General features: G+C 45.3%; 1 protein-coding gene and 1 pseudogene across 6 annotated transcripts in view; one reads left to right on the top strand and one right to left on the bottom strand.

The window, feature by feature from the left end:
• Positions 1-27,019, top strand: part of LOC147014994 (TBC1 domain family member 9-like) — a 226,819-nt gene that overhangs the window by 68,317 nt on the left and 131,483 nt on the right. For all 6 annotated transcript variants that reach the window (XR_015050185.1, XM_085849266.1, XM_085849267.1 and 3 more), the window contains one exon: positions 11,869-11,986. Coding sequence is in view for 5 of the 6 variants with exons in the window: in XM_085849266.1 (XP_085705392.1) it covers positions 11,869-11,986 (118 nt within the window). In the remaining variant the exon portion in view is untranslated. The remainder of the gene's footprint in view (positions 1-11,868; positions 11,987-27,019) is intronic.
• LOC147014996 (uncharacterized) lies at positions 6,672-11,273 on the bottom strand (annotated as a pseudogene).

Below are 27,019 nucleotides of genomic sequence, written 5' to 3' on the forward strand. Positions count from 1 at the left end.
GAGCAAGTTTGACGAACATGCTTTATTGAGAATGTTCACATCTGCCTCATTGTGTATTTTAAAAAAGCACTGAACAGTTGTCCGTCAACCGTTACAGACCACACACGGATGGTCTCGGGAACCTGGCACACCCACAACTCCCAGAAACATGGTATCTTCCTCATCATGACCAGGTACGACCTCAGTGCCCTTACATGACAACACCTTCTATCTATAGTGACTCATTTTCATGCACCTAAAGCACTTTGCTTTAACATCTGAACAAGTCTGACTGTCCTGATGTGTAAATCCTCCGCAGCGAGTTCACTTGGTCCGAGGATGAGGTTGAAACCAGTGTTGGATTCACTTTCTCATTTTGTGGTTTAGGATTCCTTCTCATTTGCAGAATCAATTAGAGCTAAAACACCGACAACTGAGGACAACATCATGGCATCCTTTGATATATTAAAAGCTTGTTCACGAATGTACCATTGACTGAGACGATTGAGATATGCGCACATTTGCTGTATCACATCGATCTGCAACAACCGATGTTCTCGGAACACGTCTTCGTTGAATTGATGAACACAGCAATAAGGGAGGTGGAATTCAGTTTTAACAACATGATGTATGTTCAAACGGACGGTGTGGCCATGGGTTCTCCGTTAAGCTCAGCTCTTGCAAATAACTTTGTGGGCTATCATGAAATGCAGAAACTGGCTGGTTGGCAAGGGGTAGATTCCCCCATCGTATACTATCGGTATGTTGATGACATTTTTGCTTTGTTCGAGTCTCGGACGGCATGTGCCAATTTCCAGGCATGGCTCAACACTCTCCATCCAGCGATGAAGTTTATCACGGAGCTGGTATCGTCAAACACGTTACCGTTTTTGGACGTGTTGGTTGATAGATCCAACCTTGGTTTCACAACATCCGTCTACCGGAAGCCGACTTTCACAGGGCAGTATACTCGCTGGGACTCCTACAGCTCCACGAGAAACAAAATTGCCTTGATCAATATGCTGGTTAACAGAGCACAGAGGATTTGTTCACCTTGTAATCTTCCTGCTGAAATTGACAAAATCATGAATATACTCGGTGAGAATGGTTATCCTGAGCATATAGTTAAGAGATACATACACAAGTTTCTAAACACGGCAAAACATCGGAAGATTGGTCCGGACAAATGCCCATTGTCCAGTCTATATCAGGATGCCCTGGAAAGGACAATCATCACGAAGGTTTGAAGTACCAATCAAACATATTGTATCCAACACGTTTCTGGCTGTGCAACCCCGAGTAATCTTTACCTCTCGCCGTTTGCTGACGTCTGTCAACAAGGATGTGCTACCCACCTCACAAACCAGCAATGTTATTTATGAATTTAAGTGCCGATGTGAAGCTCGGTACGTGGGCCGCACAACACTATGATTGGCTGATCAGATCAAACAACACATCCCCTTGGCGATTCGAAGAAAGATTGTGAGGGTTAGAACACAACCAGTGCGAGCATGTCGAAATATCCAGCAACCACCGGCCACTGTACCTGCTTCATCTGCCATTGCACATCACCTGGTTGCCAACCCTATTGGTGCAGACCAGTACAATGCAGATATGTTCAGGATATTGAGCCGAGCTTCCAACCGTCATCCTTACCACCGATCCAATACTATGTCATCAAAAGGAATTTGTGCGATCTCTGTGTCTTTCAGCATGGAAAGATGAAGGGAAGTACGGTAACAAATGGTGAATGGACCTGAGGGGAAACCAATCCCCCCCTCTCTCCAGGATGTGGTTGCAAACGTCAATCATCGACGAACTCTGCTCCAGCCAATGGGTGCTCGAGGTGAAGATGATGAGCCGACCAATGGACGTTCGGATTAACCGTGGCGTCATTATGGTTGAACCAATCAGCGTCTACCTTATTGAGACCTGCGTATAAAGCACGCGCCTTCACTTCCTTCTTCACTTGCTGCGATTTTTACCCTGAAGAGTGCAGCACGAAAAGCTTCGGTCACTATTATGTCGTGTTTGTTTGTATCCATATTAAATAAAAATTTGAAACAGTACCTGATTTTTTTTTTTAATTTTCATGTTTTTTGGTGCGCTTGGTTAATCACTTATAATAAACTGTTAATTGCATTCCTTCAATAGACATTGGAAATGATACCTGGTGTTGTCTTTTCCTTATTTGTTACCATTTTTACGTGCATTGTTGTTGCAGGTCGATGTGTACAATCATGTGTATTTGCAGTCGATAAGATTTTAAACTTTTAAATGTTTTCCTGATGGACCAGGAGCCACCAGGAACCTATCCCCCTTTTTCCATTGAAACAATGCGTGACATTCGTGGCTTCGCCATTCGCGGAATTTTTCATGAATCAGGAACCGCCGGGAACCTATCCCCCATTTTTCCATCGAAACAATGCCCCGCTATTCGCGGAATTTTCCAGGAACATATCCACCGCGCATAGCGGGGTCCAACCGTATTCCTGTCGCCACGCTTTCTCGTGCAGTGAGGCGTTTTGAATTCAAAGCAGAAGGTATGTTTTTGCTTCTTGTAAGTAACCAGCATTTTTTTTGTTATGTGTTTTGCCTATACACCGCCCAAATGAAGGTATGCATCAGAAGAACGTGTTGCATGCTTGGAACAAGATCACCTTTAGGGCGGGTACTCTGCTAATAACATGAAAATGGGGTGAGTTAAGGGGAGGCGGTTTTCGACACACATTGGGAGTGGGTTGACGACAGCTTTCTACACATAAAACGACACATCTGATATCACAATTAAATTACCTCACACTTATTCTAATACATGCAATATTGGAGACAACTACCGTATCCTTTGTGGATGAAAGTCTGAGTCTTCAGGTCCTTGGTGCTTCCAGTCTTGCTCTACGGATGTGAAACTTGGACTCCAACCAGGGATCTGAGACGGAGACTTAACTCCTTTTGGTACCAGGTCTCTTCGGAGAATCCTTGGCTATCGCTGGTCAGAATTTGTGTTCAACGAGCAGTTTCTGAGAGAGATTCAGATGAGATTTGTAACCTGCATGGTCCGTGAGCATCAGCTGTGGCTGTGTAGACATGTGGCTCATTTTCCTGACCCTGATCCTGCTCACCAGATTCTCTCATAAGGGAGCCTCGTGAGTGGAGAAGGTCAACGAGCCGACCACGTGCCTCGTGGTTGCAGCAGGTTGATCGGCATCTCAAGGAGATTGGGATGGGCCAGGCATCTGCCTGGGGGATGGCCAGACAGAGGCCCCTGGAGTACCGACGGAAAGTGGACGCAGCGACGTGCTGCTCCGTCACATGTTCCCATATCTGACCTGACCATACTGGGCACCCCAGATCATAATTATGCAAACATTTAAATTTGCAGGCGAGGACTTTCCTTTGACTATGATGTGCAGGGTGGAAGTCGATGATGCAGTCCATTCTGGAAGCCAGCGACAAAGTAAACCAGCAAAGAATTGAGCCAACGATGATCTACACTTCGGCACTTTTACCTTGAACCAGCCATCGTGACCCTCCTTCTCTCCTCCTGCACTCCAGGAGCTCTTGTGTCCATCGTCCTCTCAGCCCCCTTTTGTCCTTCTTTCACAAGGATTTCTGGAGACTCTGTTCTTTCCTCTATCTCTGAGGTGGCTGCTGCTCACCTCTTCCTCCTCTTTCTCTGCACGCCACGAGCTCTCATGTCCTTTTTTTTCTCTTCTCAAGGCCCTTCTTCCTGGTTTCGATCCTCACTGCTTCTTCTTCACACTCGTCCTTCTCCCCTCCTTCGTCCTTCTGAGCGCTCTCTGGTGTATCCGTTCTCTCCGTTCCCCTTCGTCCTTGCCTCTTCTGGGAGGAGTTCTCCTCCTGGCTGTCCCACCTACGCGGTGGCCCCAATAAAGATAAATCCACATTTCTTCTTCCAGGCTCCACAGCATACCGCTCTCATGGCTGACACACTTGCCCAAGAGATCATGACTGCCTTTTTGCACACCTGTGAACTGTGTACTTTTTGTGATGGGAAGTGCTCACTTGGCCCTGCTGACAAACAAGAGGTGTTTATGCATGTCATGTTTTTTTAAACCCTGACTAACCCGTCGACCAACATTGGCTGCCTCCTTCACATCACATATAACAAAATGACTTGCTCTGACAGGTTCCTGTTACACGGCAAGCTAATCAACTCAAAGCGTGCGGACCATACTCCACTTACCACAGTCTAGCTTTCGATACTCCTCCCCCAATACCACTATATTACAACTTAGATTAAAAAAATAAACAACTCTTGTTTTGTGCAATATATGGTTTTAAAAGTGTAACATGTTAACATGTCACATAAAAGTGTTCGAAAACTGTTTGTGATATTCACACACACACACACACACACACACACACACACACACACACACACACACACACACACACACACACACACACACACACACACACACACACACACACACACACACACACACACACACACACACACACACACACACACACACACACACACACACACACACACGTGCACATCCCCGGGGGGCTGGGGAGGGGTGGGGGAGATCCTGATTGATTTTGTCATGATTTTAACGGACTAAGCTTGTAAAGGAATCGCTGTATGCACGTACTTATGTCGTCCCACATGTACGTTCATGTGTTCACTGATGTGCTCATTCACCCTTCAGGGTGAACAATTTCAGTCACTGTCTTCTGCTAATATGCCTGGTGTTGGCTTAATGGTTCGGGTAGTGGGCTTGGGATCCTAGGATCCTGAGTTCAGATACTGCTCGGCTGTTGAATTAACACCAGGTGGGATTGACTCTGCCTGTCATCCTTCCGAGGTCGGCAAAATGAGTTCCAGCATGCTGGTGTACTGTGTCGGAGTGGCGACCCGTCCAGGATAGTACCCAATAGCCAAGGAGACTGCTTAGGCAGCACCAACACTGCACAGAGTATGGTCCCAATGGATGGATGGATTCTGCTAATGAGTTGCTACTCTGTAATTGCTATCGTTCCAAAATGTAATCCTACTATATTAAATATGGCAATTCTCTGTGCGTGTGTGGTGTGTGTGTTTGTCTGAAAATTGAAGAGAAAACAAAACAAAAAAACCAGGACTGGCCCGATCTCCATCAAATTTTCCATCCGTGTTTGTGATCCCCAGGATCAGGTCATGGGCACAAATCGCCCCTCCTTCATGCGGGGGAGGGAGGGTGGAAACATGACGTACAGTTTTCACCTGTACACGTGTCACAGTCGGTTCAAATGGTTTACTGACTCCTGCTGCAGATGGGTGGGGGTGGGGGGATTATTAGCCACGGCACAAAAATATATTTGTCCCTCCTCCTCCTCGGCTGCTCCTGAAGAAAGCAGGTGTTTTTAGTGCATATACCTTTCCTTTCGAAGAAATATCGTGATAATTTGCCCTCAGTGGTACCGACATCTCACTTGTATGTCTCTCCCTCTCCCTCTCCCTCTCCCTCTCCCTCTCCCTCCGAAGGGTACGCCCAGTGCTGCCAAAGCATTCCCATGGTAGGGATTGCATTAGTGGCGCCACACAGCTCAAATATTCAAAAGAATTGTGCACTAAGTGATAAAAGCACCAAATTTGGCACACTTGTAGAAAGACATTATGAAGCGATTTGGATATTTGGCCACCACAGATTTAGCCTCTGAGAGCCGTGGCAGCCATTTTACAAAATGGCGGCCAGGTGACATTAAAATGGCCAGAGCTTCTACATTTGTGAAATGATTTCATCGTTTATGGGGTCTATGGATGCGCCTCACCGAGTACTACAAACGTATGGGAGCAGATTTTCGAAATTTTGAATGGGGGAAAAACCCTTTTTTTGGGAAATTTTTCAAATCGCTGTGGCTTCTACGTTTATACTTCGGTGACAACTATCACTGTGCCTATATATATATGCGACTAATGAGGCTCTACAAAATTGCAGTTAACGATTTTCGCGTTTTTTTAAGGGGGGGGAGGGGGGAGGGAGAAAAATCGCTCTGGGCCCTACTACATTTATGTTTTTTTTTTAAGAAAGTCCGCGCCACCACGTAAAGGGTCACCCAACTGGTGGCCTCCCATATGGCAGCAGGAAGGCCTAACTATAGCTAAGCTGCCTGGGGGGGGGGGACGCTACTCCCCCAACTATCGGTTGGACTAAACTAGCTAACCTAACCTAACCCTAACCTATAGTCCAACCTATAGCCCTGCGGGTGACATAATTACATGACAAGCGTAAATAAATGACAATGAAAAAGCGTGTAAGAATAAACATTCCTGGAAATATATCATCAACAACAACTGACTAAAATATGATTTAAAAATGACCAAACATCCACCCACCCCGAAGCTTCTATTAAATTATTAAAAGTTAAATGCATGGTGTATTTACAAAAGAAATACAAAATAATTTACTCAAGAAATACAAAATTCCACATAATACATTTCAATGACACTTGATGTTACAGTGATATGATGAAAAAGTCAAACTTAAAAGTAGAAATGTCTAGTTCTGGGTGCACTCCCCCTCACACTGGCACAGAGAAGTACATTCAAGTGCAGCCTTTTTGCACTTGCAACGATTCACACAACCCTTCTTACATTGACATGACAGCAGTTCACGGCAAGTTTGGGCTGCTTGTGGAAATCTTGTCCAGTGGGGCTCATGCAGCCCCTCCTCACTATTGGTTCACCCCCAGCTGGTTGCCGGTGGCAGCTCTGGTGCAGGGAGCAACACCTGGCCCCATACATGACCTCCCTGGTAGGCTGCCCTCTTAACGTGCTCTTCCAGAGCTGCCTTGGTTGGAGGAATCAACTCCACATTGTTCTTCCTTGCGAAAAGTTTCTTGCGTGCCTTGTCACTGGCTGTGCATGGACTTGTTCTGTCGTACAGGAGGATGACAAATCTCTCAATGGTGTGCATGACCTCTTCTGGTATGTCACTTGGTGCAGATGACAACTTCAACAGTCCTTCGGTCAACTCCGGCAACACATTCCAGACTGCCCACACAGTCTTCTTCCCATGACTTGCAAAACTTGACACAGTGTCACACCCTGTCAGAGAATGGAACATCGTAAGTGCTTGTGCTTTATCTGGCCCCAGTCGAGCTGCTATTTCATGGGCTGCCAGGTATCGGAACCCTTTTCCAATTCCGAATGCAATCCACAGTTCACTTTCTGGCTGCAGATTCTGGACAACTGAGACAGCCAACACCACAACATCTGTGTCAACCGTTCTGATCATGATTTTGTTGTGGCCATGGTGGGCTGCATGAGAAACATGAAGCAGCATTCGACTGTCGGCTTCCTCGTGGGTACATGGGGCCAGCGAAGACAGCTCAGACATTGGACGCTTGCTGCAGACTTCTTCTCCATCAGTGACGACGAGTTGCTTGTCTTTCAGGTTAAACCACAGGAGGAGAGCTTCTGACAGGAACTTGAACAACTGTGTCTTGTTGGTGTCTACTCAAAGAAAGTTCTGCCAGTTCTGGGTATGGCTCCTTCTGCTACCACACATCTGCGCACTCCTTTACCACGCTTTGCTCTTGCACTAGCTTTGAGTGAGTCAGCTCTGTAGGTGTCCCATACCAGGTCCAGGCGTGATGAAGATTGAAGCCTTGTGGACATGTTAGGGATAAAGATCTCTTGTGCATACTCTCTGAAGTTCTTGCATGCAGCAGGCTTTAGCATCTGCACAATGGCTGCTCCATCAATGACTATACTGGTGGTGGTAGGAGCCTCTGACCTTGCATCTGAGATCTCTTCAAAGCATGTGAGTAGGTCGCTTTTTGTACCTAAGCGGAGAGTCCATCCATCAGACAGTGCTGGAGGGCATGCCTGATTTTCATGGCGAAAGAACTCGTCCAGGTTTCAATCCCTCGTCTGACAGCTGATGTAGAGCCGTGAGAACAGTTGAGCATTGTTCTTGAGGTAAGTGAGCTTATGCTTCTCCTTGCTCACGTTCCTTCTTGGTTGAGTCTTGAACACTTTGAGCTTATTTCGGTGAATTGTGTCAGCAACTGGCTTGGTTCTTTCAACAAGGCAATCCCTGAAGAATGCCTGGAACTGCATTAGGCCAATCTCCCTTACCTTTCTGACTGCCTCAATTGCAGGAGAACCAACAATTTCTTTGGTATCAAGAGCAACGAGATCTGGGCTGTCTTCCTCAAAGGAGTTCCCGAGCTCTTCCATGACTTTGACTAGTGACCGGACATCTTCATTGAATGAGGCTTGGACACTGGTCGTCTGGTCATGGTGGCGTATGTTGTCTTCTCTTCCAGAGTGCTGGTTTCCATGTTGAAACTCCTCTATCACCCTCGCCACTTCCGGCCCAGCGATCATCCAACGCCTTAAAGCAGCTGGGTTAATTATCAGTGAGGCCAACTGCCCCACCATCTCCTTTGATGTAAGCATTGTTCTGCTCGTGTGCCTGGTCTATTGGGATTGATGAGATCTTCTTTGTCTTTTGTACCGTGAAGCTACCTTCTCGAAACTTTCTGGCTACTTCTGGGTGCCTTTCAGGAAGTTCAGTCATGTCCTTCAGGTGAACTGGAATCCACCTGGCATAGTTCATGTGGTCCATGGCATGGAACCAACAGGCCAATTCTGTCAGGGCATCAAGGTACATAGTGAACGATGCTTGTCACAGAGAACGTACATACACATTCAACAACAACTCCAATTGTAACACAATTGACCAGTACTGGAACTGGGGAATTTCCTCTCCTCTCTGATAGCACCAATCTTCAAAAGAAAGCTGATGTTCTCCGTCATTATCTTCTCTCTTGCAATAATGGTCATAGGCTCAATGTTGCAGGATGTGCAGTGCAGCAGCAGTAACCTGATGGGCTCTCCTTGTGCGGGTGACATGAGATGCCCGCAGGAAAGACTCGGCTGTTCCAGGTGTGGTAATCTCGGCTTGCACCAGTGTCTGCACCCACCCACTACTATCCAGCCAGTCTCCCAGTGTTTTGAGGGCAGCCATCTCGATATGGAGACCACCAAACAGCACGACAACCTTATCTTCACCATATTTCTCTGGCCACTTCCACTGAATTTGCTTTGCCAAGGCAAATAGTGGCTGATCGAATGTGACCACTGGTGTTTGTCCTGGATTCAGATGTTCAACAGCAGTCTTCACGACGTCTATGGAGTGGCGGATCATGGCCACTGTGTGGGCACTGTCCTGGAACATGGGAAGCAGGGCGGTGGGGCAGATTGGTCTAACTTCTGGTGGCTGGCGGCTGGCATGGAAAGCGGCCCAAGATATGTTCTCGCCTCTCTCATCATTTCCGTCTACGACCTGCCTTGCATTGTGTAGCCAGAGATATTCTTCCTCAGTATGCTTTTTAGCCACTCTGTCAAGTGACGTCACCCGAGCAGCAGGGACAGGCACATTCTTGACACTGCTGGTTACAGGAGGCACGTCAGTGCAGCACTGTGGCAGCTGACGGATGAACGTGCTTGCATCCCCAGATCCTCCAGTTACGACTATGGTTCAATCCACACCTTCTCCCATGAAACTGGGATGTTGGATCAGTGAGGTAGCTGTGCCATGGAAGGAGGACTTCGCTGTTGTTGAACTCGGATTGTGATCTATATTGTCTATTGCAGCAGTAGTAAAAACTTTTACACGCATCTTGGGCGGGCAGACAACTTGCTCCAAGTGAAATTGCTCGCAGACACAGTTCCCCATCTCCGCTGTGAGGTGGAGGACACGATCATACGAGATGCTCATGCCAACGTGTGCCAGCCTATCCACCAGTTCCTTCTTGCGCGTGTGGGCATGTAACATCATCCCCACATATATTGGAAGAAGCGTTTCTTGCGCAGGGCTGTGCCGTACCGTGGAGAATGGTGAGGTGCTTTGCATACGCTTGTGTTTTACGCTGTTGAACTTCACAATTTGAGCAATGGTAACTGCTGCATTGCTTGTGTCTGTCATCTGGTCCTTGATGCTGGGTCCCTCTAAGACCATGCTGACCCGGCCAAGCAGCATTTGTGGCACAGACTCTTTCTGGCATCCTTCAGGGAACCCAATGAAAGGCTTGGCTTCTCCAAACATGTGGCGGCGCACGACTTTTGCAGCACGTGCAAGATGGAAAGCATCATTGTCGCTGTCCATTTCACAAGCTTTAGCAATAGCTTCGCCAACATCTTCTCGAAATGCCAACAGGATGTCTCTTCCCTTGCTGTGTGATTGCATGTCAGGGAACTGGGCAAGGAGTCTCTGCTTGAGACGTGTGGAATGTACCCTTGTGTTGCTCCTGACGCCAAGCTGTTCAATTCTTGACTGGTATAGTTGAGCCAGTTCTGCTAACTTAAACACTGGCACCGTCTAATTATCCTGTCTGGTCTCTTCAATAAAGAGCACAAGTTCAGCAAAAGCTACTCTTGACAGCTCTTTCTCTGGTTCAGTTTCTCCTGGCGCTTCAGAAGATCGGGCCGCTCTGGCACGATTATATAACCCTGACAAGCATTTGGCATGGTACTTAGCTTCCAGGGCCACCATGTCCCCAGCACTGAGTTTGCCAAGTCGGGCACTGTCTTCAAGGAGGGTCACACAGTCCCTCACGTGCCTGTCAATTGTGAAGGTCGCTGCCTCATGAAGCCGTTCTGAGCCTGCAGGTTGTTCACAGAAGAAACAGGAGGGGGGCCTTGACTTATCTGTGCTCGATGAGAGGGACCTGGTGCCCTTGCATGCATCAGTATTATGGCTGTCATCAGCTGTTACACGCATTCGCTTTTCGGCTCTCTGTACTTTTGTCCTGTTATATTTCAGTCGACAGGTTTCGTGATAACCAGCACTGTTCGCAACCATAGCTGCTTCAATTCCGTGACCTTCGTCAAGCCGGCGTAACTGAAGCGTACGTGGAAGCTCCTTTAGTTCATTGAATCTGATCAAATTTTCGGCCAGGGAACTGTAGCCGCTCCCGACATCTGTTCGCTTGGACTGTGAGGGACGAGTTGGTGTCTCTTTCGTGTCATCTTGACAGATGATACACAGGTTCCAGTTCGTTGTTGGTGGATGTGACGATGTTGAGACAGGTCGCTCTGAATCGACCAACTTGAAGCTCTTGGACATGGCTGCTATTAAGCGACAACCACCATCACCAACCTGCAATGACAAATAAATATAATAGAGTCCATGTTACGACTATACGAGCATATTATACAAAATTTTAATTATTTCCCAAAAAAAGGTTTTCCCCCCACCCCCACCCCCCCCTCTTCACAATTTCGAATTTCGAAAATCTGCTTCCATAGGTTTGTAGTACTCGGTGAGGCGCATCCATAGACCCCATAAACGATGAAATCGTTCCACAAATGTAGAAGCCCTAGCCATTTTAATGTCACCTTGCCGCCATTTTGTAAAATGGCTGCCACAGCCCTCAGAGGCTAAATCTGTGGTGGCCAAATATCCAAATCGCTTCATAATATGTCTTTCTACAAGTGTGCCAAATTTGGTGCTTTTATCACTCAATGCACATTAGGTTAGCTATGCTGCCCCACTACATTGCCTTCCCAGCAGTAGTCAGGGAAGGAATTTTGACTTCGTTCACAGTGCTGGCAATAACTCGTCACGTATTCACGAAAGAAAACGTGTGATCTTTAACATTCACCAAACGGATGTGTGGGGCTTAAGGCACACTGGAGTGCTGGTGCACTTTACAATGCAACTTCCTGCCTGCGAAGCTCCAATCTGACTTACTTTAGTCTGATCTGGAATCAAACCCAGACGAGACGGTTGAAGCGTTGGTGCGCTACCTCTGCATCATGCATTTTGTCAGTCTTAGAACTATCATGCTTATAATTGCATTGCTTTGTGGAGATTTAATAATTAGTCATCAAACTGTGCTGATTGCATTTTGCTTTCGTTTCTCCAGGCGATGAATATTGTGACGTCGGTGTTGCTTCTGTACGCGTCGGAAGAAGAGGCGTTCTGGTTACTGGTGGCGCTTTGCGAGCGCCTTCTTCCCGATTACTACAACACTCGGGTGGTTGGTAAGACTGCGGCCTCATCCACACGACAGAACTGTCTGTCAGCGTTCCGTAACGTCATCTTTGTGTAAAGTATGTGCAGACGCTAAAGGTTTGAGAAAGCGCGTTTGGTCGTGACATCGAGGCAGTCACCCAAGCGTCATCTTGATCTGCTCTTGCTACCCGTACTCACGTCATTTCGCCGTCGTACAAATAATATTCTTTGTTCAACTTTGCTAACTGCACTGACTTTCATTGTGCATCCCACTTGGGCTCACCAATGTGATCACAATATTTTTTTTTATTGATCACGAGCAAAGAAGAATCTCTTTTCTCTTTATTAACGGTTGAATCTTTTAGCATCATGGTTCCTTAGCATTGTGAGGGCCACCATTATCTCACAACTACAAGGCCAGTCTCTGCTCCCAAAATCAGCAGCAGGAGCTTCACTACTTGTTCAACATATTTCCGATATGTAATGGAATACAAATCCCTGTGAAGGTTTTTTTTGGTTTTGTTGTTTTCACCGATAAAGGGCTAATGCTCGAAGTGTCGGTCACACCTTGATTCCCACAATGGTAAACGTACTGTTCGTTGGTGAAATCCGTTCTGGGTCCTGTTATAGTAGCGTGCCGTGGCGTCGGCGCCTGAAATGCCTGAAGTGCTACCCCTTCCTCCTTCCCTCCTGCCCGGCTCCGACCTAGTTCAACGAGGGAGACGTGTTACAGGACATCCTTTAACCTCTCCAGCTTCTAAAGGTTACAATGTCATCTCCCAGCGGTGCATGACCAAACAGGCTCATTTATCTCATGGCTAGACTGCACTGAGTGTAAGGAGTGGTCGCACCCTCCTGTAAGACGTTGAAAAAAGGAAATGAGGCCATCTGGCCCATCATTGCTACGTTGCATTCCCAAGTGAATTTTTTTTTTTCGATTCCTTTTTACAACAATGTGCTCAATGTTTTGCTAAAATCGAAATGACCCGATCTTTCAGGTGACCCAACATGCATGCATGCGCGTGTGTTTATCCATTATTTAGCAGTAAAGAGATCCATCAATAGAACTCGTCGACTCGACCAATTTACAACAATTAACGAAGAGCACACTGTACCTCCCTGAACTCGAGTTCAAGCTTGCAACCATTTTTAGCTCGCCTGTTCGAAGAATAGAGAGCTATAGCGATACCCCCGGCGTGAGCGTGAGCATGAGCGTGAAAATGTTAAATTTTTTGTATTACGGAAAAACTCCTCGACGGATTTCGACGAAACTTGGTGGGGGGGTTAGGTATGGTCCAAGGATCATGCCATTAGATTTTGGACTTGGTCCCCCCGCCCAAAAAAATTGTTCAAGAATTTTTTTTTTTGCATTTCTACATGTTTTAAGTGATTTCCAACCCCCCCCCCAAAAAAAAGTTAGAGAAAATTTTTTTTTTTGCATTTCTACGTTTTAAGTGATTTTCAACCGCCCCCTCCCCAAAAAATCGTTCGAGAAAAATTTTTTTTTTTTTTTGCATTTCTACATGTTTTAAGTGATTTCCAACCCCCACCCCCCCAAAAAAGTTCGAGAAAAAAATATTTTTTGCAACTTTTTTTTTCAACAAAATTTCGATTTGTTTTTTTTGCATTTCTACATGTTTTAAGTGATTTCCAACCCCCCCCCAAAAAAAAATGTTGGAGAAAAGAACTTTCACTCTGTCAGCACTGTTGACATCATATTTAACTCGTACGTGCCTGTAAAAAAAGAATAATAATAAATAAATAAACCACCCAGGCAGTTACGATTAATAAATAAATTATTCGCAGTTACGATTATTCGCAATTTATTTTTAATACCCAATTATTCAATTAACGCCAACGTATTTTACCTTTTCGCAATGTCGTGGCAAGGAAAAACAAAAAGAGAAGAGAGAAAAAATTTACTTCCTGGTTCGGAGCATACCAGCACTCTGATGTTCCCGAAATTTATACACCGTCTAATATGAAAACGATCATAACTTGGGCCATTGTGTTTATCTATAAATGCGCATAAGAAATCGAGAAATTATTAGAATACACGAAGTCATCACTCTCCGGAAGCCCGTACGTTGTAACCCGTAATGGGGAACGTGGCTGTGCTTCCCTTCCCCATCGGCCACGCCCACGCAACAATGTGTCTTGCCATTGGTTTGGTAAATAAATGGCCATAACTTGGGAAGCACTTGTCCGATTAATATCAAACCTTGAAAAGGCACATCCTCAGGTCCCCAGCAATATACCTGGCAAGTTTCAATTAGATCGGACCAGAGGTTGTCGAGAAACAGTGGACACACACACACACACACACACACACACACACACACACACACACACACACACACACACACACACACACACACACACACACACACACACACACACACACACACACACACACACACACACACACACACACACACACACACACACACATTGCTGGAATTATAGATAGATGAATAAGATATAAGGTTCACTTGAGTGACCTCGCAATATTGGCGGCGGAGGAGTGCTCCCCCTCTAGTTTTCTTTATAATGTTTTTATCTACCACACTATTTTTATACGCCCGATGTGTTTATTTATATATATATATGTATATATATCAGGGCGTATTATGTGATACCGGTCGTCCGTCCGTCTGTCTGTCCGCCTGTCTGTGTGTCCGTTCCTGTCCGCACTCTAACTCCCAAAGTTTTCAACTTTCACGTTTCATATTTGGTACATAGGTACAGACTGTGGAGCCGTTGTGTCACGACATACCTTCGTCATCTAAAGTGGTTGCCATGGCAACCGGGATGCTGTTTTCCATCCGTTCCTGTCCGCACTCTAACTCCCAACACTACATATTACTTTTTCTTTTAGATACATTTCTCATGGCGAGGCAAGTACCATAAAATTCGGACCATTGAGCGCATTGTTATATAAGCTGCATCCCCTAAATTTTAAAAAAATCTGGAATTTTAACACACACAAGCCGCACTGGTTTATAAGCCGCAAATGTTGCACAAAAAAACCAAGCGCAAAAACGTCCGAAAATTAGCCACAAAAAGTGATCGATCTTGCTTTGAGTCTAATCTGAACAGTAGAAACACCCCGACCATCCATGCCATTGGCATTTCCTACCTCTGAAAGCCTTTGTTGACTTTTTGCAGCGAGAAAGTTCGCCCCTCTGTGAGTTTTGAATTCCTCGTGTGGACCTCTTGTTTCTTCATACCGTATTCTTACCAAATTAATCTCTCTAAATATATTCTGAGGTCGCAAACTCATCGCTGAAGAAAGCAGGGAAACACACAAACAGCCGCGGCGATCAGGGAAGACACTTGGAGTGTGGATTGAACTTTTTCTAGCTCTGCTGTGGTTTACCTCGCTCATTCTACGTTTTTCAAGTTTCGGGTAACAATGCAAGGTAATAAACGTAAATATAAATACCATATCGATAAATAACGACGTCGATCCAAGTAAGAAGAATAACCTCTCTGCGATGAGTCAGGAAAATTAATTGACTTTCTGCAGGAAGAGGAGTTTTACAGTGAGTTTTTAATTCACGAAGAGTCGAAACCAGTTTTGAAACCTAATGTGAATCCAAACATAGACTGGAGACTGACGACAACAACTTGATTTGGCCTGAACGCGTCATCGGGAAAACCCGCAACATCAGAAGATTTTGTCATGTTCATGTTTTCATTTTTTTTCCTTTCTGTTTTTATCTACCACACTATTTTTTACTGATTACATATATTGCTTTAAAATTATTTGGATCAGACTTCACTGCATTGCTTTAAAAAAATATTATTAGACTAGTCTTTTAAAAACGATAAATGTATAAACAGGCGAGCATTGGGTGGCTTTGACACCAACTCTGGTTATCATGTGTTCTGCTCCTGACACCCTAATCCCCAATGATGATGGCGCGGCTTTATCCTGACACCTGACAAAATGCTATGCTTTGACACTTGCCCAGAAATGAGTTGTGAATTGGATGTAATAATGGTTGCAGGAATATAATAACTGGAGTTTGGGCCCAAGGAAGTTTGTGGACCATGAATGAAACTTCACCTCGGCCTTCGGCTAAGTCCACTCTTTCTTTGATGTTGCAATTTCTTGGAGTGGAGTTTACTTCTATTTGATGGTTTGCTGTTCCTTTCCTGCTGAATTATACATGCAGTGTAGAATAATGCCCTGAATGAACAGGTCTGAGAGGTTGTTAATTACCTCCACCAACGAAGGTGGAAGGAGGTTATGTTTTCATCCCTCTCTGTGTTTTCGTTTGTCTGTTTGTTTGTTTGTTTGTTTGTTTGTGTGCAGGATATCTCAAAAACTTGTGGACGGATTTGTTGGAGAGGTTGGGTGTGTGACAAGGAAGAATTGATTAGATTTTGGTGAAGATCCGGATCCGGCTACTCGAATTTTTTAAGCGATTCTTCACCATTGAGAGATAGGGTCAAAAACAATATGTAGGAAGATATCTCAAAAAGTTGTGGACGGATTCGGACGAAGCTTTGTGGACATGTTTGGTGTGTGACAAGGAAGAATTGATTAAATGTAGGTGAAGATCCGAATCCGGATCTGGACAGGAGAATTTTTTTTTTTAATTTTTACAGTGATTCTTCACCATTGAGAGATAGGGCGAAAAACGATGTTTGACATTTCAAAAAATTATTGGGCCTGATATGTTCTACTGGATCAGGCATTGCGTGGCGAAGGTATGTGCTCCACCGAGTGCCCTTGTAGTTGTTAATATTATTGTTAATTGCCGACTGTAAGGTTAGTTTTATATTTTCATCAAAGGCTGCGCAGCTCGTTGTTCACTTTACAAAAATGCTTATTTTTATTCAATTGAAGATGCACTGTCGAACAGTACAAACTGGACGTCTATCTAATGCCGACCAGTAGTTTCAGGGAGTGCTGAAAGACATCGCCCAATTGACAGAAGTTCTCTTTTTGAGATTTACATTGCTCTGCAGGGTTTCTAAAGTGTTTTGTTGAAGCCACGGGGAGCTGATGCGACCTTTACACATCCAAGGTGCAAGAGAGATTGTTCTGCCATCTGCCAACACCCTCCTTCCTTTGCCCTGTCTCCCTCCCCTCCCTCTCCCCTGCAAGTCCCTTATAAAATGACATGCCTTTCCACTTTTCCTTTCTGTTAAACTGAGTTAGTTCCGTGATCATTAACTCAGTTTGCAACGCAACGTTAGTTCAGATCAATGCGCAGGTAGTCGACCTAAACTAATTTCGAAAAGGTGTGTTTATATACAGGGTGTCCGGGAATGAATAGACCAAAAAGAACGTTGAATAGTCTTTTTCTTATTTGAAATACTGACACAACTTTGATATGAATACACGTAATACACTTATAAGTCTTTGTTGTTGAGATATTCTCGAATTATTTATTAACTTCTACCTATCGTCCATCATTCACGACAATCAATTTAATTGGGCGTTCAAATTCTGAGAAAACATTTTCCATCACAGTTGTTGAGCCGGATGGCACAGCATGAACAATCCGATGTTTGAGGTCTTCAAGGTCCCCTGGTTTGCTCGTGTAGACTTTACTTTTTATAAACCCCAGAGATATAAATTTAAAGATGTTAAGTCGGGTGAACGAGCGGGCCGTTTCATCGGTTCACCTCGCGCAATGTAATGGTGTGGTGAAGTTTGATTTTAAAATCCTTTTACAATTTGAACAAAGTCAGGTGGTGCTCCACCCTTCTGAAACTTCTGGCTCACTCTTTGTAACAAGGAAGGATTTTCTTGGAGTTGTAGGATAAGGAACTATCATGGCATGTTGAGGTACGAAATGCTAGAGACAGTGTGTTCATCAAATAAATCGGGTCCGTGGATGTGAGAACATGACACGGCGCACCGGACGTTTACTCTCGGCAAATCCCTTTCATGTTCATACAATTCATGCAGATCTCCTTTCCCCATATCCTACAATTGTGACGATTAAATTTGTCTGACATGTGAAATGTGTGATTGTTGGGGTTCTCCTTGGGTGTTGTGCACATATGGATGTTGGGTTTGGGATTGAGTGTTGTTTGTTGCTCACCTTATCCAGCCCTGTTGCATCAGAGGTGTGCATTGTGTGGATATTTCCACCGTCTCACGAGTTACACCACCCTCCCGGCTCTTCACGTGCCACGCTTCCAGTATCAACCTGCGTCGTTTGTTCGATGTGTCGAGGACACGGGTCCCATCAAAGTCAAATTTGTGGCCGGAATGCAGGCAATGACGTGCTATGGCTGTCTGGGTCACCTTTCCAAGCCTAATTGTTCGATCATGTTCATCTAGTCGTCGTTTTAAATTTCTTTCAGTGTCAATGTGGAATTGGTCACAGTGTCTGCATGATGAATGGTAAACTACTCCAGATTTATCACCAGTTGGTATTTGTTCCTTTAGTTTTGAAAGGACATCAATGACGGTGTGTAGAGCCTTGTAGGCGACACCAATCCGTGCGCCGCGTACTCTCCTGCCAATTTTTTTTCAGAAAGGCCCTGGTAGTATGACAGTACACAGTGCCCAAGCATGTCTGGCTCCTTCTGTTCTGTCCGTTTTCGTTCTTTCCAGGTGGGGAGTAAACCCCTTGCTGTACACATTTTTGAGCTGATTCCTTTAATTGCCTCGGCTTTGGAAGATGACACCGTCCATGCCCGAGCTGCTAAGGTCCGTGCTACACTGCGTTTGTGGTAGATTGGGTTGCAGGAGTTGAAATCCAGTAATCTGCTGGTGTGAGTTGGTTTCCTGTAAACCGAGGTCTTGAGGGAGCCGTCAGGCTTACGGTGAACCTCCACATCCAAAAAGGCCAATTTGCTTTCTTTTTCATTTTCAAATGTGGAGTTCATGCTGGGGAATACCCGGCCAAGTTGTCCCAGTAGGTGGTCTTCCATGGTTGCCTGCACAATGGCGAAGGTGAAATCCACGTACCTGTTCCAGTATCGTGGGAGCCAATTCTCATGAGACTCAAATATCTTTTGTTTGAGTTCCTCCATCACTAAATTAGCCACAACAGTAGGGTACCACATGAAATCCACGTACCACAATTAGCCGGTGAACACATCGCCATGCCAAATATTTGTTGGCCGTGTGCACCGTCATAGATGAAGGTCGTACTGTTCAGACACATCTCCAACAGGCTATGTTATTCACACTTGAGGATGTTGCAAGTAATACTGAAACTCGCACTCCTGGTGATCAACACCTCTAATTTCTCACTCAAAATAAGGTTAACCTCTTTTCAACTCTCTGTTTGTAATTCTACCCTCAATGATCAGGGACACCCTCTTTCTCATTTTCCTTCTCATACAGACTCGGATATTCCTGTTCCATTTATCGCTCCTTAGAAGTTTGCCAGGATTATTAGTACTCGAGTTGCCTTGAAAGTGACTGTTCCTGATGGAATCCCTGTTGTGATTGTATTGAAGATGTGTTGTCTTGAACCGTCATCGATTCTTGCCAAGCTATACAACCTGTGCTTGTCTGATTCGGTGTTTCCTTCGTCCTGGAAAGTTGCTTCTGTTGTCCCTGTTTTCAAGGGTGCTGGTGAGCATTCTGAGCCAAGTAACTATCACCCCATCAGCCTGCTTCCTGTAATATGTCAGGTATTCGAATGATTCAGCGATGAACAACTTCTCAGCCATCTGGAGGACAATGAGCTTCTCACTGACTGCCAGTATGGGTTTTGCCGTTCCAGCTCTACTGGTGATCTGCTGTCCTTAATTACGGATCATTTCAACAGTGCATTGGAGCTCAAGGGTGAAGCTCCATTAGTTGATTTGGATATCTCAAAAGCCTTTGATAAAGTGTGGCACAAAGGTTTGCTCCACAAGTTTCAGTCTTATGGTGTACCTGGAGTGATGCATTCAATCATTTCGGCTTTCCTTACAAATCGCAAGATGAAGGTGGTTCTCGAGGGTCAATCTTCTCCTACTCGCTCCATCAATTCCGGTGTCCCACAGGGCTCTGTCCTTGGTCCCACTCTGTTCCTTGTTTATACCAACGATCCTCCTGGTAATGTTCCGTCTCAGCTTTCCACGTATGCTGATGCCTCATGACTTTACTGTACATTTGCTGATTCACTCAACACTACTCATAATGAGGTTGGAGTTTGGACAATGATTTAGAGAATGTGATGAAGTGGGGACATGACTGGCCGGTAACCTTCAATGCAAAGAAAACGAAATTGTTTTCCACGTCTCGCTCCAGAGACAGGTCTTTCCCTTCTGTGTACATGGGGTCTTCAACCCAAACAGAATCATCTGAACTTCGGCTTCTTGTTCTGGACATCTCCTCTAACCTCCGTTAGGATAAGTACATTTCTTGTATTGCCAAGAGTGCTTCCAAGCGAGTTGGTTGTCTTTATTGAGCGTAGAGGTATTTACCTCCTGATGTTGTTTTGTACCTGTCTAAGACAACTATACGTCCCCTCATCGAGTACCGTTGCCACATTTGGGTTGGAGCACCAGCCTGCCACTTATCTTTACTTGATAGGCTCCAGAAACACATAGTTAACCTGATTGGTGTAGAGATGGGTTCAACTCCTCAACCGCTCTAATCGTAGCTCAGTTGCCACTCTTAGTTTGTTCTACAGATATTTTCATGGCAAATGTTCTGCTGGACTTTCTATCTTGGATCTTCCTGTGCGAGTGTTTGGACGCAAGACTCGGTTTGCCATCTCTGCACACTCGTGCACGATAGCTGATCCAAAGTGCAGAACGGAAGGCTACGCAGATAGTTTGATCCCTCGTGCCGTCTCACTTTGGAATTCACTACCTGTAACGTGCTTCCCATTATCCGACGATCTACTCAGCTTTAAGAGGAATGTCAATTCTGACTTCTTACATCGTTGAGGTTCCATTGCATTTCATCTGACTTCTGATAGTACTTTCTGTGTATTGGATGTTTTTTTTGTTCTTTTTCTCTTTCTTTTATTTTGTTTTTATTTATTCTTATCTTCGTCTAACCTTCCCTTAGCGCTTAGCCCCTTACCTAGAGTGGCTTTATGCCTTGTTTAGGGCGATTTCTATTAGCAAACGAGTGTATTGCGGAAACTGGGCAACTTGTGATGAGGGTGGCCTTGGACATTGCTTTCATTTTGGGAATTTCATGCTCGATTTGTTGCAATAATAGTGCAGAAGGTATTGCTTTAGACGTTAAAAGAAAAAGAAGAACCATATTGGCTGTCCAATGTAGAGACTGCAGGCAGGTTGTTCTTTTGAAATGAATGGCCTTTGCAAATTTTCATTCTTGGAAGTATAAACTCTCGGGAGGCAGGAAGAGTACATGTGTGGGTGGTGCTGCGAGCGCATGTTCAATTCCGTGTCGGGCAGAGAAGTGTTGATTAGCTGAACACTGCGTGCCTCCTCGAAAGATGGCCACCCGGGCTACATTTAATGAATCCAACCACAATGTAGCTTTCAGTTTAAATTTCAAATGGATTCTTCCTTTTATTCCCTCAATTTCCTTTTCTCGCTGCACGACACTGCCGGCTGGCTGTGCATGAGCGCCGAATGTACTGCTCCGTGTACCCCCACCAGCGGGTCACAGCAGAGTCAACAAATGTGGTATTGGCCGCGGCTGTGGATCGTGTAAAACGGCGAAACAATCTCACGCCAAGGAATCGAGTTTATGTCCGCAAACGTTCCGGTATCGCTTCTTGGATGCTTCCCCACGAGGCATTTTTCCATCCAGGCCCCGCTGTTCTTTGTCGTGCACCCCATTAGGCTAATACGCGAGACTTGATTAAAACGTTTGTTCGGTGGCTAATTGCGCACATTGGTGCATATTTTTTATTGCGTTCGGAAAAATTCATCTTGGGGTGATTCGTTAAATGTGATCGAGTAAACGTGTTGTTGGTGTTTTTGTTGCACGAGCTCTTTTCCTGAATGTGGACCAAGTTCCTTCTGAAAGTGAATGATTCCTCACTGGCGGTTAAACTCGGAATATGCAAATATCAGGCCGTCTATGAAGCGTTTAAACTATGATTCACAAACCATTATTATACTTGAATATTCTAGATTTTTTTTTCCCCCCCCACATTATTATTAGTATTGTTATTTTGTATACATAGTTGAGGCTCGTGGAATAGGGTAGTACTAGTTTAAAAATGAAACGTACGTCAGATTTGGGGTTATCCTTTTTATTAATCATGAGTCTGTGTCAGTTAAGAAAAAGCAATTTGTTGTGTTCTTGCTTATGGGGTCTCCAACAGATGGATATTTATTTATTTTTATGGGAAAAAAGTTTATGGGAAAATTGTGTTTATGTTTATGGAAAAAAAAAAAGCTTATGGCAATTGAAAACCTAATGAAAAAGCAAGGGCTTGAGAAAAATTCATGTGATAAACATTTTCGTTTCTTGTTGAAAAGTAAACTAAGATATCCGTTTAATCGAGATCATGATGAGCTTGATGATGTGTGCAAGAGCGTCGGTGCTACTGCAGCAGCTTCTTGGCAACTGTTATGCTGGGTCGTTTGCCATTGCCTTCCCAAGAGTCAGTTACAGCAGTCGTTTGGAATTTGTTCAAACTCTTCATGAAGGACACCGTGGGATCTTCAGTGTTCGCGAACTAATGCTGACAGACAGGATGCCCAGTTTAACGTCCATCTGAGGGACGACACACACATTGTTGAATCACCCTGCCTGTGAAACACCGGAATGACGGTTTATAGCTGGGTCGGGATTCAAACCCAGCCTCGACAGCTTGGAGTCTAATGTGCGTACCTCGATGCCATTCTTTCTGTCAGCCCACGTGAAGTGCATGAATCATATTTCTGAATAGTTGACTGACGGACCCAATCTGTGGCCTAAACCTTGTGCCCACCAAGGATGCAAATAACTTGGATGCAGGAGGTGACCATTTAGCCCATCAAGCCTGTGCTAAATCTTCACCAAATGTCTTCAATCAAACCGTTTATCAACTTGAATTTATTGGGGTAGGTGAGGGGTTAAGGTGTGGGGGTGAGGACAGTGGGGTGTGGGGATGATACCACAGACATCACCAGGGTGTTTTTAAAAACATGCATGTAAAATGACCAAAAATATTCTTATTATTTAAAATTGTAAAAGAAATGTTTTCTTTTTAAGATGTTAAAAAAATTTTTTTGAAATTATGTTTTGTGAATTCTTTTTAAAATTTTATTTATTTTGTTGTTGGCGGGGTAGGGGGGTAGGGGTGGAGGTCGTGGAGGTGCGATATCACGATCATAGGGTGAGGTTTGAACAAAGACAGAACATTCACCTATTGACAAGACTCTCTTCCAGATATCACAATCATGACAGTGATGCATCACAAAATGTATCTCAGCTACCAACCATTCCTGCCACTATCCATGTACCCTTCCTATCCCCCAGTGCTTCTGGGTACCTAAACTACCAGTTTCTGCTGTCACTACCTTTCCCGGGAGACTATTCCGTGCATTAACTACTCTGAGTGTCACTGTCCAAATGATGATTATTTTTATTTCTGTAAATATACGAGGTCTGTCTTAAAAATAAATGGGACTGAGCCTGCTGTGTGCTCCACTTACACAACTTGAATGAACAGGTTGCGTCAGCCTTTCGCAAGATTCCAGCAATATATATGATTGGTGATGGTTGACCGCTCATTGTGTGATTTTTTTTTTTTTTTTTTTTTTTTTTACAGGTCGTGCTTTACACGTTGTCGAGTCTGAGTCGTCGCGCTATGAGTCGTAAGCAGAGAGCCAATCTGCAGTTTCTTGCCAAGCTTGGCAAAACACCTTCCGAATCATTCACAATGCTGCAGTAAGTCTACGGGGAAGAAACGATGTCACGTACACGGGCATTTGAATGGCACAAGAGGTTCAAAGAGGGACGGGAGGAGGTTGAAAACGATCCACGGTCTGGAAGACCTTTAACGAGCAGAATGGCGAACAACATCGAGCGTGTGAAGCAGATTGTGCGTGAAGATCGTCGACTCGCGGTGCAGATGATTGTTGAGGAACTTTCCATCAACAAGGACACTGTCTGGAGCATTATCACTGAAAATCTCGAAATGCGCAAGGTGTGTGCAAAGATGGTCCCCAAGCTGTTGTCCAAGGACCAGAAACAGCAAAGATTCACTGTTTGTCAAGACCTTATCGAGCTCCTCGAGGCCGATCCAGACCTGCTCAGGAGAGTCATGACTGGCGATAAATTGTGGATATTGAAATACGATCCCGAAACCAAACGGCAGAGTCGTCAGTGGAAAAGTCCGGTATCACCAAGACCAAAGAAAGTAAGGATGTCGAAGTCGAAGGTCAAGGTGATGTTCATCGCGTTTTTTGACATCAAGGGCATCGTCCACTTCGAGTTTCTACCACAGGGTCAAACGGTGAATCAATACGTGTACAAGGAGATCCTCCAGCGCCTCATGAGATCAGTTCGGGACAAGAGGAGGGATCTGTGGGAGAACAACGCCAGGGTGCTCCAGCATGACAACGCCCCTGCTCACAGTGCCCTGAGCATCCGACAGTTTCTGGCGGAGAGGAACGTGCCAACTCTGGAGCAACCCCCGTATTCGCTAGACTTGGCCCCTTGTGATTTTTTTCCTTTTCCCCAAGCTCAAGGGGGTGTTCAGGTGGACACTATTTCCTGATGTGGAGGCCATCAAAAGGGCTGTGACGACGGAGCTCCGGAGGATACCAGAAGAAGTGAAATGACTTAAAGATTTAAAAAAATCCCAGTTTGCAATGTATGTTCGTGTTCCATCAATCGTCCCTTTTTTCCAACTTCAGTGCCAATTCACCCCACCTCCTTACATCTACCTGCTAACTCCTCACCTGTTATACTCTCTCCTTACCCCTCCCATCTTGCCCCTCATCCTACCTCCACTCTTAGCATCTTTTCACTGTCTTTTGCTTCAGTATCAGCTTCTCCTCTGTTGTCCCAAAGTGTGTGGTGCTCTAATATCTGTTGGATCAATTCTAACAGAACAGATATCTCACTCTCTCAATCAGTACACTCGTTACCACAAACATGCTCCTTCTTTCCTCTCATACCTCCCCCTCTTCCCAACCCCTAAAATATTGTACCTCCCCCTGCCTGCTCTCTTCTTCACCATCCCACTGCCAAGTCTCATCCTTCCCTTCTCCACACCTCTCACATAGCCCTCTTGCCCTTGGCTGTGCCTGCTCTCATCGTCTCCCTCCCTCTCAAAGCTTCCCTTTCAACCTTCCCTCTCAAAGCAACCTTCACACTCTTCCCCCTCCAAGCTTCCCTCTCACCTTTCTCAAAAACTCCCCTCTCACACTTCTCCCTCCAATCTCCCCCTTCTCAAAGCTGCCTCCTTCACTTGTCCCCTCTCTTCCATCTCATCCCTCCATCTCCTCCAATGTTCAACTTCCCTATGCTCCTTCTCTTATTACTCCCCACTGTGCCTCATCCCATCACCACCGAGCCTTTTCTCCTCATCCGGCCCTCTCCCCAAGCTCTTCTGTAATCCCCCACACACTGTCAACATCTCTCCCAACCCCCCCCCCCTCCGCTCCTCTGCACCCAAAGCTTCCTCCCCTCCATATTCCTCAAGAGTGTGCACCTCAAACATCTGGGGCCTTCACTCAAACCCAACAGATCTTTCCAGACAGGTTGCCACTGACAAACCAGACGTAATCTGTTTAACAGAAACTTGCTTAGTATCTCTCCCTGGTTACTCCCTCCTCCGGTATGGCAGACCTGAGCCTCATCCTGGTGGCAGAGTTGCTCTCTTCATCAAATATTCTATTCCTCACTCTCCATGCACTGCCCTCACTCCCCCACATCCCCAGGAAAACCAATGGTTATGGCTTTCCCTCCATTTCCATCTCATGTTTATATGTGTGTCGTACCATCCACCAATCGGTGATGACTCTGTTTACACCTCACTCGCCAAAAACATGGACCAACGACTATTCTCTCTCATCCCAACTCTCTCTCGTCCTCATATGTGGTGACTTCAACTGTCACTTTGCCAGTTGGCTGGGTGTGGGTACCTCTCTCACCTGCCATGGCACTTCAGCAAAAGACTTCTGCAACTCATTGGGACTGACTCAATCGCTCAACTTCCCAATCCGGATCTCAACCAACACTACTCCATCTCTTCTGGATCTGATTTTCACCAATTTCCCAGAAAACGTCTGCTGTTCTTCTTTTGCTCCAATCGGTTCTTCTGACCACGTGATGGTCAAAGTAGAGATCTCTATGGCTGTTATCAGAGAACCACCTCAGCACCGTCGAGTCTTGCATTTCACTCGGAGCAACTGTCAGGGACTTCAAAGCAGCCATCAAACTTCTAGACTGGTCTCCCATCGCTACTTTCTCCGACATAAACTCATTCTGGGAATTCCTTCAAAAACATTTGCTCTCTCCCTCAAGCACAGATTTATCCCCTCTCCTCTTCAGTTGCGCTGCCCTTCCCCCCGCCCATGGTACACTGAAGCTTGTGGTGAGGCAGTTGTCCTGAAACAAATTGCGTTCGTCTCATTGAAGGAAAATCCAACTGAAGGCAATCTTAATTCCTTCCACAAAGCTCGAAACAAGTGTGTGTCTACCCTCAGGAGAGCCAGGAAACATCTTTCTAATCTCAAGCCTGAACTCACAAACTTGTCTCTCAAATCCTGGTGGTGTCTAGTGAAGTCTGTTTCCGGTGTATGTTCCCCCTCCATCCCCTCCATTACCTCAAATGGCCGCACAGCTGATACCGCACGTGAAAAGGCTGAATGCCTAAACTCCGTGTTTGCATCAAAATCTTGTGTACCAAATCCATCGCTTTCTGTACCCACCTTACCCAGTCGCACCGAAATGTCCCTGGACTCTGTGTCCTTTTCTCCTGACAAGGTGGAGAGTTTGCTGTCAAACCTCAACTCAGATTCTGCAACAGGTCCAGACAACATCAGCCCATGTGTCCTAAAAACCCGCTCCTCTGCTGTTGCTCACTCTCTCTCTGTTCTATTCACCCTCTCATTTTCTCAAGGTCACCTGCCATGTGCTTGGAAATCAGCAAACATTACCGCTCTGTATAAAACAGTTGCAAAAACAGATCCCTGCAACTACAGACCAACCAGCCTTCTCCAAA

Source organism: Eptatretus burgeri, chromosome 12, assembly GCF_056783735.1.
Source record: "Eptatretus burgeri isolate ZD-2024b chromosome 12, Ebu_testis_v1, whole genome shotgun sequence".
In the NCBI taxonomy this organism is placed as follows: Eukaryota; Metazoa; Chordata; class Myxini; order Myxiniformes; family Myxinidae; genus Eptatretus; species Eptatretus burgeri.